Genomic DNA, 13,219 nt, shown 5'->3' on the forward strand with positions numbered 1-13,219 from the left:
ATCAATACCTTTACTTTTTTTTGCAAATAAAATCAATGCACTCCAGCAATATGGTTGAGATTGATTTCGTTACAAAAGCTACACCCGGAGTCATATAAATATATATGGACACTAAAGGCTAATGGCATTTTCTTATGGTTTGGCTATTCAGCAAATAAAACCCCTTCTTTGTTTCCAGACTTCAGTAGCAGAGAAAAATAATTTCATGTGGGAAATGTGTAACTGTCACATGTATCCTATAAATGATCAGAAATGTGACATAAGCTCTTAAAAGTTAAGCTAGTTAGTGATCTAGACTTGATAAGCAATAATCTTTTAACAAACACTTGTTTTTAATTATCCTGTGATGCAATATCATTACTTACCAGTGTCTTTATAAACGGGGTCGAGCTTTCATTTAAAAAAAAGAAAACGAAAATGGTGTGAAATTGTGCAACCAGCTTGAGAAAACACACGGGAAGGGTCAGGTAAAATGCCATTTATGTAACTTACTTTTCAAGAATCTAATACAAAGGCATACACATTTCACCACCAAGAACCACATATAACCACTAATGCAATAAAACATCACCATACAAACAGGAAAAAAAGAATTAGAGTAGTTGGCTTTGAAGCTTGGGAGAGATCACGGAGAGCCACAAGCTCACATGCATACAAATAGGCTCATACACATTCATAAAGAGCATTCAGTATATACACGCACACTCATACACACTCGCACACGCACACACAAATAAACAGAGCTTATATAATACAGCATTGAAGAAGTGTGGCTGTAAAAAAGGCATGTGGAGGAAGGGAGGTTATTACATTATACAGTATGAAAGGGGAAAGGATAACAGCCAGAGTTTACAAGAAACACATTTTTCATTTTTACAGTCAAGCCAACTTTACTTAATATAAATATTCTTCATCCAAAAGTCAGTGCAGTGCCTTCTGCTCAGGCTTCACCTGGTCCTCATCCCCGGTCCACTTTACACCCAATCTGCTCAAGACCTGGTCCACAAATTACCCTTTCCACACAAATCTTTTTTTTCTTTTTTTTTTAAACATCAGTTTTCTCTCTAGTCTAGTCTCAATGCAATGTGTGTCTCTCTATGTCTGTGTGTGTGTTTGTATATTTTTTTAATCACCCAGTACCTCAAAAGTCCAGCTGTGAAGTACAAGAGTTTGTTTTTCTACCAATTAGCCAATAGAAAAAGAGATCCACAAAATTTACAAATGTCCATTTTTTTTTCTTCTTTTCTCCTGAATTCCCTTTTTGTTTTTTAGAGAAAAAAAAAAAAAGAAGTTCGTGGATGGAGCAGCTCTACTGGATTCCCCTGAAGAGACACATTGCAAAAACCATGGCAAAAAGCTGAGGAAAGAGGGAACGAAAAAGAAATAATGAGCACACATACAGAAAATCCCTCCCTCCCAAATTGTTAATAGAAATAAATACACTGTACTGTCCAATATTCACCTCATTTTAAAAACCACTATGTTCTGTGATACTGAATTTTAGCACAAGGTGGCGATGTTGCTATTCAAAAAGCATAACACTGGCATATTCAGGCAAATAGCCTTGGGTTAAAGCAGCCTTGCAAATTTTCTAAAATGAATATTCAGAATACACTGGAGGCAAAAAAAAAAAAAAAAAAAAAAAAGGTTGCATATTTTAAAACTTGCTCATACCTCTATGGTTAGCACCACTATGGCCAGGGCTCCAGCCACATAGATGTACAATTCGAAGTAGTCAACTACTGCAGAGTAACAACCCTGTGGACACAAAGACGTGACACTCAGCAGAGAATCAATAGGCTATAAACTTGCAGAATTACAGAGACAATTAAAGTAACATCATAGCTTCAACTGAGTGAGAGTCTGAACAAAGGCCTGACTGAATGAGTGGGAAGGAGGGCCTCCAGCCTCACTGGCTTTTAATGAGAGCTCTTTGTGTGAATGAACAGAGCGAGGCACACACGGTGGATATCTCTCATTGTTCTAATGGGCTGAAAAACAACAGGTGGAGACTGCAGTAAAAAAGCTCTTCCTATCAGCTTTCACTGTAATTACACTCAAGGCTTCCTTTGTGCACATGGAAGCCATGTGAGCAGGGATGTGGGCATGCACGTGTGTGTGTGTGCGTGTGTATATATCTCACACAAAACACACGCACACATCCACACACATACATAGCGCTGTTGTCTCTGTGCTCTACCACACAGTAAGATGGTCTTCTGTGACACCCAAAACACAGAAAAGCACTAATCAGCCATGGAGGAGTCAGCTAGTCCCTGGATGTCACCCCTCAACCGTCTTCAGCTCTAATTAAGCCTTGAGGAGGTTTAGAAGAAGGAAGTGAAAGTGAGAGAGAGAGAGAGAGAGAGAGCGAGAGAGAGAGAGAGAGAGAGAGAGGTCTTGACATGGTGGATGTGAAAAGTTACCTTATTATTACGGAACATCATATTGCCCGATAAGCACTGCTCCTGGCTGGTATAGGCTGACTCGGCAGTCTGAGCGGCACGCTGGCAGCAGGCTTCTGGCACCACATGATTTTGGTTCATCATCCTGAACATGCTTTCCTTAAAATCCTCTGGGCTGTTCACCCCACAGCAGTCAAACTGAGAGGAAGGAGAAGAAGAAGAAGCCCTTATTGTTAAGCGCCCATTTGCGCACTGGCCTGTGGTCCACTGTGTGCGTGCTGCAATCCAGCATGAATATTGACCTAAATGTCTCGGATTTATCTATAAAATATAGCCCTGGCTGTTAACCTTAACGTTTCCACAGACTGTTTGGTGGAAAGGGTGAGTCGGTAAAAGCTGCATTACGTCAGCTCTCTGCCATGTGTGCGGTGGTCTTACTGTAGTCATGATGGCGTTCCATGTGGAGGTGAAGACGTCGCTGTTATTGTAGCCCTGATAATGTTTCTTCAGCTCTTTGGTGAAGTACTCTCTGGTCAGCTAAAGCGAAGGCGCACATGTTAGCGTCACACAGATAACATCGGTTACTTCGAATGATTTCACTGAATTCTGGGTTGGGCTGAGTGTCATTTATATTAGGGGACTGCGCTAACTTAACACATTAAAGTCTTCTCAGGGAAATCTGGTGGTGCTACGGCAAAATCTAGTGGTGTGGAGTTACAAAGAAGTGAGCTCACCAGCAATCTGCTCCTCATATGTGTTTGGGGCTACAGACTCGAAGCTAGATTAGGCCAAATCTTTGTGGTCACACGCCTAATGAGTAATGTACCAAACAGGTTTTGACATGGAGAATTAGAGTGCATCTCTGGTTGCTGAATAGAATTTGATCCCAATTTTTAACTGTGCATCACAAGCACAACATTGTTATAGGAATGCAATGCTATAAATACAAACACTTGTGCAATACCTGAACACCGTCAAAAGAAATTTTCAGAATCATGATTTAAATTAGCAGCTGTCAGGTCCGGAAGTACAAAATGTAAGAATCTGAGCCCTTGCGTTTTGACACTCAGCCCAACTGCAGACTTGTGATCAAAGGTGGGGTGAACTTTTTAAGAAACTTACATGCTCCCGGAATATGAAGGCTAGGATGGCAGCAGCCAGCTCTGCTAAGAAGATCAGGAGGATGAGCATGAAGAACTGCAGTAAGACAAAAGGAAAAAGGAAAGGGTCAGAAAGAGTATGACAAGGTAGATGAGAGTGAAGACAAAAAAGTGCATGTTCATGTGTTTAAAAAAGAAAAAGAAAGGAAAGTGAAAAATCACATTTTGGTGGTGCTCACTTCACTCAGCACAAAGACAGCATACAAAAGCATTTTGCTCTTTTGGCTTTCTGTTTCAAGACTGACAGAGAGAATAATCAACACACACACACACACGAGCGAGTGGTAACACAGCTATGTTTCGACTTTGTCAGCCAACTCACAAAGAGGAGCAGACACTTGTTTTCACGGATGGCTCCACAGCAGCCCAGGAAGCCGAGGAGAAAGAGCATGCCTCCCATACCAAGGATGATGTAGACACCGGTGAATAGCAGGGGGTTGGTTGCTACGATTTCCCTGAACCCTGTGGGGTCCACCAGTACCCACACTCCCACTCCAAGGAGGAAAGAGCCCCCCAGCTGATAACGACAAAAGGCAAAGAGTACATTACTTAGACAAAATAGAAATCGACAATTCAGAAGATATAGTAGCTTTGTATCCCCAGCAACTCAAAAGATTCAACCAGAGGTCATACGGTGACTTTTTTTCTCCACTGTTAGCTATGCAAATACCACAGAGGTTGGAGGTAAAGCTAAAATAAAAGGCTGGGTATCTACAGAGCCACAGTACCTCAGTGGGGGTAAGGGTGGATAAATCTACCCCCTCCCAGCCTCCCCACCTGCTAAAGAAATGCAATGAGCTTCCATCCTTTCCCATCCTCCCTTTAATAAAATCCTCTCTGCAGCCACTGTGGGGTGACTCATGTGATTAAGAAAAGAAGATATTGAGTCAGGGGGAATAGATCTGAGCTTCCAACATTTTTACCCCAATCCCCTTCTTCCTGTCACCTGGGGTTTGTGCAAATGATAGCCACTCTGTGGTACGAGGAGAAGAAGCAGCCATTTTCAAGGCACTGGGCTTTAAAAGAAATGCTGCTGAGTTACACGAGTGTGAAACGGCCTTAGATAGACACACTTAAAAAAAGAATAATAAAAAAAAGAAAGCTGTGAAAAGTAGTTGTTACAGTGATGCCGACAGTCAAGTTCATTCTTTGCTCTGCTGGTTGCATTATTACCCCAGCCTTGAGCAACCTCATCTAAACAGAGACTAAATGGTTTGGTTGTGCTTAATAAAGCAGGAAAAGAGACAAACCTTCTTACTCTGACCCTCCCCCGCTTTACGGCTTCAGACTAACAGGATTACCCTTGATTGTCTGATCAAGACCGATAAACTCAGGTGCCAGTCACAAACTCCACATGGCACAATGTGCCTCAGATGTGTGTCAGCACACTAAAATTTAATCAAAAGAGAATTTGATAGAATCAAGATTGCCTCATCTAATGAAATGCAAATGTGGCTCCATTAGTCAGTCAGGCAGGGAGCACGCAGAAGCCCTTCTTAAATCATTAGATTGACACAAACTTCAGAGACGGCCAGATTAAGTGTCTTTGAGAAAGAGATGGAAAAAAAAATACTCACAAAGATGAGGAAATTGAAGACAAACATGAGGTACTTGATGCAGCTGAGACAGTCCCCCTCCATGGTTGTCCCCCGTGCTGAAGCCTCTCCCTGCCCCTAAAAGAAAAGACATTAAACACAACATAAAACGTGCCACTTAATGACTCCTGCCAAATGCTCACAGTATTCCCCACTTTCCTGCACCCTGGATAAGCATTACGCTGAAACTGCCAAGAAAAGGATGCTCTGCCAGAACCTGCTCACATTCTTAATGAGTTCTGTCAGTCAAACACACAGCACACACACGCACGCCTGTCAGCTGATTTGGTCCAATTTCAGATGAAAATCCTCATATTATCCCTTTAGGTGCATTGTCCCCAGCTATAGTCCTGGAAATCCCCAAGCAACTACGAGATTAGGCAGCACAATGTCAACCTATCTGACACATCTCATTTTAGCGTGCTCTCAAACTTAGCCGTCTGTCAGCTCCTCCTGTCTCCGGAAAAATGGCAACCCTATGTTAGTGCGACTGGAGGGGACGTCCATCTCTGAAGCATTTTAAGGAAATGAGTCCTGACAGGGGTTCCATGTTCATTAGCCGACAAGAGATGGCCTTTGCTATGGAACTTCTTCTTCTTCTTAATGTAATGAGAGGCCTTGTGCTCCCATCAGCCACCCCTCCATCTGACACAAACACACTTTGCTTGATGAAGACCCATCCTAGAAGCACTCCTGGTTAATGAAGAACACCTCTCCTGCATTAGCAGACAACACTGGGGCGACAGTGTGTATGTGGGGTGGGGTGTCTAAAAATCCATGTCCCAGTACACCTAAAAATGCAGCGTGCCCTCGCTGAAGCAAATGTTTAACCTTTCAAGCTGCAGATGAAAAGATTTCTCCCTCAGCCTTTGTGAGCTAGGGACTAGGGGTGTGCGATATGACCAAAATCTCATATCTCGATATAAGACATTTATCATCCGATAACAATATAAATCACAAAACTTTAACATTTTCTGTAAATTCTGTGAATCTCGGGCAGCTGGACTTGAGTGAAGTGTTTCCAGCTGGGCGTTGTGTACCTGGAATCAAGTGTTTTAACCGATGCATGAAACGATACATTTTAGACATAAGTTGTAACAGCCGCCGTTTTCTTTGTGAGTATTTATTACACAGGGTGCTGCGGGCAAAAGCCTGTTCTAACGTTTGAATCTAATGTTTATTTTTTAGCACCTGACGGCTCTTTTTTGCTTCTCAACAGTAAGCACTCCACATAGTCTTTCACGTGGGTAAGTTTATTTTGAAAAGTCTCAACAGGATCTTGAGCTTTAGTGTGAAAGGTTTATGCGGAAAATAAACAAGCGGACATGCGATGGTTTTACCATCGTTGTTGCTAACGACAACGCATAAAAACAGGCGCTTGTCCATCCCTAGTGTGGTTATATTAAATATAAGAGAAAGAACTTTAAGAAATTAATATAACCACTACAGTGACCATCAAAACGATGAAAAGATATTGCCGTAAACTGTTTATTTTGCGACACCACGAAACAAACCATAGCATAAAATGAAACGATAGACGTTTTTATATCGTCATCCGGTCGTTATATGGAACAGCCCTACTGGGGACTGTGTAAGGACTCATATCTACATATTCTGCACAAACTGAAATGAAAACAATCTGTGGGGCAGCTGTAATTGCAGTCTCAGTGAAGGAAGAAAATTAATTATTTGGCAGAAATGAATTGGCACTCTTTGCTTTGTACTTTCTGATTATTAATTTGCTCTCCCATAGTGATAGCCAGGATTGAGGCTGGCTAACAAGCGGATTAAAAAACGATTTCTCAGAGGAATTGTAAATAGGTTTACACAGCTACACACTGCACCTGCAAATTGAAAAAAAAGAAAATCTTTAAATGCCTTCTTCGCACTTCTTTTATCCGTACTTGCAGAACATCCATCAGCTGTAATTTCATAACGTGTAGGCAAGCTTTCCTTTGCTTGATGTGATGTCAAAGGACTCCTCTGGGTGATCTCTCTCTGCTTCTCAGGCAGGAGTGAAACCTCTGTTGTGATCAACACCGGGCTTGATTCCCGTCCATCTTTGAAGACCCTCGGCTGTCGCTCAAATCTCATTCCGCCTTGACCCTTTCATCCCTGTGCTGCACACAGCAGACTCACAAATGTTGGCTTTCAGGTATGATAAACCATAGCCCAGCACAAAGCCCTGCCTAGGCACAAGCAGTTTTGAGCTGCTGGAGCAATTATTTCCCACAGAAGAAAAGGAAGCGTGTGAATAATTAAGGCAGAACTGATATCTTTTTCTAATCTGTTTTTCTATTATTACAGCGCACTAACACTGGTTTGTTTTTCCATTCTGCGAGCCTCATGAAAAGCTTATTTTTTCTTCCCCCCATTGCATTGTTAACTCTCATAAGTTGCCGTGACAATAAAATTAAACAGTACTAAAGATATGACGGCATTCTTTGTCTGCTGTGAGAAGAAGCTACCCTACAAAAAAAGACCTTTTCCTCTCCTCACCAGCCAGAGGGCTTATGCTTCTGTTTGTTCCCCTTTACCGCTTTCCTCTTTGGACCCAGGAAATTGATTTAGACCTATGGTTAAACACTTTCTGTAAATCATAATAATATGCTTAGGTATTGATTACCCTTCTAGTGGTACTCTGAGAGCAACCAACAGATTCATTGTCTGAGATGGGTTTTAATTAACCCCTCCCTTTCCTAAGCCCCAGAAAGGTCTAATGAGGGCACAGGAGGTCTTAACTGAGATTTGCATACATTACAGTCTCATAGAAAAGCATCAGAAAAGGTCCATTCCTATCCCTCCAGCTCGAGCCTGTCAATTCTGGGCCCTTATGAAGGGTGCAAACTGTATTTATTGAGGCAGGGGATGAAGAGGTTGAATGAATAGGAGGGGAGGAGGAGGAGGAGGAGGAAGGGGCCGGCTGGAAAACCTCTCAGGGCACAGCTCACTTCTTATTCTCTAAACAAAATGTCCGATTTCTTTTCCAGCTTCACCCTTTTGCTCTTTGCTCCCATTTCAGGGTCAAGCTGACTGTCAGATCTGGAGCCAATTTTCTTCTGTGCATAAAAATGCATTGAATATTTAAGAATGAAATGGGTTATAGTGTAAGGGCCCAGACAGGCTCCAAATAACAAGCCTATGGTTGAAAAGCAGCATGGTATAAATCAAAGTGCCACTGAGACCCCGGAGAAAGTGCAGAGTAAACAAACCGGTCTTTCCCATGACTCCTGTGGGATCGCAGGTCCTCATCGATCACTGGCCAGTCGCAGAGATCAGACCACTAAGGCTTTCTCTGAATATTCTGCAGTGTATATGATGTAGACAAGGAAAAACATGGTTCACACCCCAGGAGCTGCAGGCTTATATCACTTTTGAAAAATTGCTACTAGGTTAAAGGCTGGTCCTCCTCAGGTGTGCCGCTGAGCAGTGCTAGCGATGTGTCAAGAAAACACGCTGTACTGGCTAAAATCTATTTGCACACACAAAAACACACAAAAACAGTGAGGAGTACTGCACTGCTACAACTACACAATGTGCTGGATTTTTTCTTTAAACATGCAGGAAATACTGTATGTCCTCAATCTGACAAGCTAAGCGACAGTCTTCGCCCCGAGGTATCCAGCAAATGCCAAATCTGTCTCCATCTCCTGTAACTGACATCATAAAATGTCATGCGGCGCTAAGAACCCATTGTTTACTCCTGGTGAAAACTGATCCACAGTCAGCTTAGGCTATGGAAATTGGCACAGATGAGTTTGATGGTGAATTGATGTGAACTGATCCTAAAAGCATCAACCTCACACTACCAAAAGAAGCAAGAGCTCTCTAATGAGGACAAACTGATCCGACCTATATTCGTCTCAATGGAAGCGTGAGGAATAGACCTTTTCTTTTTTTTCCCCATTCCTAACTCATAAAACCAAAAGTCTGTTCAGTCGGCACCTACACGATCAACCATTATGGTGGTGTCAACCCGCTGTAATTAAAAGATAAGGAAGACACAGACTAGATTGAAAGTACTCCACATATAAATAGCACACCCGTGGGTGATTCTCCTTGAAGATGTCACTTTCAGCAGGATTAATGAAACCAGTCCATATTCCCTTGCTCCCCCAGCGGCTGCCCTGGACAAAAGGATCAGAATTACAAGGACACTCTGTGTCTGCTCCTCGTCAAACTGTCGCCATCCTCCACCCTCACATAACCAGCAAGTTCACTTCATCTTGAGCATGATCCTGCATTAAAAACAATCATTAATACTGAAATCCTCTCGAGATTTTATGGGTTGTATCTTGACCCCTTTAAATATCATTGACCCTCTAAGTGATCACCTGTAATTGAACCCTGGGGAGGACACATTCGTTCCCAGGCTCCCCGATGCAGCTGGAGCAGGTGTGTTTTGTCATCAACTGCATGCCAGTCTAAGCTCTCCGTGCATGCGCTAATACCCTCTGACAATGACACTAGGGGACCACACACATGCCACATCAGCCTTTATCTCAATTAAAAACCCATTTTCATATTTCTCCATGACTTCCTAGATCAGCCACAGCAAGTAAACACCCCCAAATCCGAATAAAGACAGGCTCCTCTGGCAATGAAATGGGTTCCCGTGAGGCGCACCAAGTCCTTAATGAACCTCCAATTAGGAGAGAATGAGCCCTGGGCTCTGCTGTCACACGGAGGAGCTTTGAAGTGCACAGAATGCTAAACAGCAATAGCACTGTATACTTTAGAGGGCATACAGTTTTCAGACAACAGCAAACAACCACACGGAGAAAGTGTACAAAAGTAGCTCAAAGGCAGCTCGCAGTGTGTGCGTGTGTGGGTGTAGCTCTCACACAGAGAGGAGTGCAGACACTGAGCCGGGCAAGCTAAAGCAAAGGTCCTAATGCTGGTTAGATGCTCAGGTAGGTATTTTAACTTGTCTTTCCTCAGGCAAGTTTAGCTTAATGAGTTTTCAGAGTACACACAGAATATCATCAGCTTCTGCACATTACAGGGAATGCTAGTTTGCTCCCCTCCAAAAGTGGACAGTTTATGATGAATTGGTTCAGTCGTGCAAAACCCTTTATAATTTCATTCAATTTGTGCTGGGACTACAAAAGAGTTATACTCCAGCACTGTAACTGGTGCAGACAGGCTACTTTGGTATTTTTCACGTTTGTTTTTTTTCATTTTATTATTATTGGTTTTCAGTTCACTTTAATTCCATTACGTTTCCAGAGTAGGGTTCTCTCATTTTGGTTAAGTTTTTATGCAACCCCCCCAACCTACTCAAAAATCTTTTTACAACATGCCTCACTCACCCATATTTAAACAAGCCCCCTTTTTTCTTCCCCCTATCTAACATTCACACACACTCAAACTCCGATTAACGCATCAGAGAGCAACTCTGGGTTCAGCATCTTGCCCAAGGATAATTTGACATGCAGGCTGTAGCAGCCAAGGATTGAACCACCAATCTTTCAATTAGTAGGTGACCTGCTCCACCTCCTGAGCCACAGCCACGCAGAGGCATAAAAGTTCAGAATAAGTACAAAAACATTATTAAGGCAATGAACTAAAAGACTACATACACACAATATGCATTTCAATCAGTTAATTTTCATCTAAAGTCAAATTCTTCTATTTTTCCAGTTCAGATTTCAGTTCCTAGCCTACTCAGTTTGAAATGACACTATGTGAACCCCAGAAGGAAGCAGTCCTCTGACCAGGCAGCTGACACACTCCTGAAAACCAGGCTGATTAACAAGAGGAAAACTCCCAGAATGAACACTAAGAAACAGACTGACCATGTGTTGTCAACACTGCTGCAGGCTACATTCCTGACATCCCAACTGGGCACACATCCAGCTGTTAGTTCAGTAGTAACAGTTGCTCCGAGTCCTACAGCGAAATCGACTCTCCAGCTCCTTAGATTAGAACTACTGGACGGGGGAGGGGGAAGAGCGCTAATAACTTCTCGATAGTTATCTTGAGCAGAGGACGTGATTGAGTGATGAGCAGATTTTGACTTCTATTGAACCCTGCTGTGTGTGAGATCGCTCATAGCAGAGGCTTTCACTTAATCGTCTCGGTACCTCTATCTGGCTGAGCGAAGATACAAACTGGCTGCGTGAGGATGGATCGATACCAGGCCCGGGCACATGGTCAATGATGCATTGATCCCCTAGAGCTCCAATGCTTAGTCCACTGGTTGCCTGGTAGTGAGGGCATGTGGTAACAGCACACAATGAACACATAAACACTTCGGTGCTGCCGGCTGTTAGGACTCGGCTAAGGCTTTTCCCACGTTTTTAGAGAATGACACATTGCCTTTGGGGCTTTCCACAAAAATGAGTTATAACTCAATTCAAAACTAAATGGTCTAAAATTACTGAGCGAACAACTGAGGGAATTATATCACTGCACTGTCTACTTCTGTGGGTTATTCCACAAGTTTCTCAGTCTCCTTCTTATATATCGGAGTCACAGGGAGAAGAATCGATATCAGTTCCGCGTTTAACAAAAACTTGGAAAAATCCAGTCAATAATTTCACCCTGACCACCATTTGACCCTCAGGCAAGAAACAATTAAACAATTATTTTCTTAACACTGAATATTGTTTTAAACGCCACTGAATACGAGGTTGTTGTCTCTGTCGGATGTCCATATCATCACAGATGGCCTTTGCAGAAGTAAACAATGGACTATTTCAGGAAAGACAACACTTTTAGCCTCAGGGCACTAAACAAGAACAGGACACTGGGGAAAAAAAGACAAAGGAACACAAAATACACGCAAGTCACCAAACATCACTAAATCCAGGCTGAAAAACCCCAAAAAACAAAACCATGAAAAATTAAAAAAAATCTTATTTCTTAAGCAAACGATACACATCTTTCAAAACAGAAGGATTTCCTAAATCACGTGCTGGAACATTTCCAAAAAAAGACTCTGGTCTCTACGGCAACCCGGATATGGGGTGAGAGTGGCCTTTGTCTGCAGAGGACTGTTTGGCATCTCCACTTAGCTCGAGTTCCTGTTCGAAAACAAAGGGGAGCAGAGCAGAGTACTTTACAACGGGGGGGACAGCTTGGCCAGCCATTTGTCTAATGAGCAATCACTCACACCCTGTTGCAAGGCCATATGCTAGTTTGAATACAGCTAGTTCCCCCGTGTGGAAAGCCTAAAAGCTGTTTTATCACTTACTGATGATTCTTGTGTGTGGCGTGCACACACAAATATCACGCACTTGGCAAAAGTTCAACAAAATGAAAAAGAAAAATAGCAAAAAAACCAAATCAAAAAACAACAGTGTAACCTACTTTGTGTTACAGGCTGGGGTTTCAGTGCAATGCAAAGATCAAAACAAAGCCTTGAGGATAAAGCATGTGAACGTTTGTGTTTTTGTGGAAGCCGCAGATAAAAGAGATAACGGCATACTGTATATTTGAGGCCCCACTGCAAAACAAGTTGATGTAAGTAAACCAAAAGCATGTTAGCAATACTGAATGTATCAGAGAAATTAAAAGATTATTCCAGTTTGTTTGGATCTCAGTGGATCGCGATTTTGTCTTTAAATACTGAACTGTAAAGGAGGAGCTAAAGCTCGCCTTTCATTCCAGGGTAGATAAGAACTAGATTAATGTTTGTGGTGAGATTGTTGAAAATGAGCTTTTAATTCCACCACATTTCCTTATTTAAAAAAAAAAAAAAATCCTCAAGTGAAAGCTCAAATCAGACCTCAGATGGCATCACATAATAACTATAAGGATCGAGCAAACATCACAGAGATTATTGGAAGCAGAAACTTAACTAGAAAATTAAACTAATTTTAAACACACCTTACATTTTGATTAAACTAACTGAAAGTTTAAAAACCAGACTTCAGGGAAAGAAACTCCGAAATAATAGAGAAGCAGAAGAAGACTATTTCATTTTAGATCATTGTGCATGTATCCATCATTAAAGGTTTATACATTAAATGTCTTTAGACGTCGTCAGTTTTATCAGATTTGTTAAGACAATTATGAGGTGGTACTAGTTTAGGTCCAGAGTGTCTACATGCCT

The 13,219-nt window shown here is 42.1% G+C and overlaps 1 protein-coding gene across 1 annotated transcript in view; it reads right to left on the bottom strand.

The window, feature by feature from the left end:
• Positions 1 to 463: 463 nt before the first annotated feature.
• Positions 464 to 13,219, bottom strand: part of tspan18b (tetraspanin 18b) — a 35,835-nt gene continuing 23,079 nt past the window's right edge. Inside the window, exons 3-9 of the mRNA XM_085282538.1 lie at positions 5,143 to 5,238; positions 3,888 to 4,082; positions 3,528 to 3,602; positions 2,844 to 2,942; positions 2,427 to 2,603; positions 1,675 to 1,758; positions 464 to 1,357 (exon numbers count right to left, since the gene is read on the bottom strand). Of these exons, the coding sequence (XP_085138664.1) occupies positions 1,310 to 1,357; positions 1,675 to 1,758; positions 2,427 to 2,603; positions 2,844 to 2,942; positions 3,528 to 3,602; positions 3,888 to 4,082; positions 5,143 to 5,238 (774 nt within the window). The 3' untranslated portion in view covers positions 464 to 1,309. The remainder of the gene's footprint in view (positions 1,358 to 1,674; positions 1,759 to 2,426; positions 2,604 to 2,843; positions 2,943 to 3,527; positions 3,603 to 3,887; positions 4,083 to 5,142; positions 5,239 to 13,219) is intronic.

This window comes from Mchenga conophoros, linkage group LG7, assembly GCF_057382185.1.
Source record: "Mchenga conophoros isolate Kocher_MC1m ecotype Shallow Benthic linkage group LG7, M_conophoros_male_GT1.1, whole genome shotgun sequence".
Lineage (NCBI taxonomy): Eukaryota > Metazoa > Chordata > Actinopteri > Cichliformes > Cichlidae > Mchenga > Mchenga conophoros.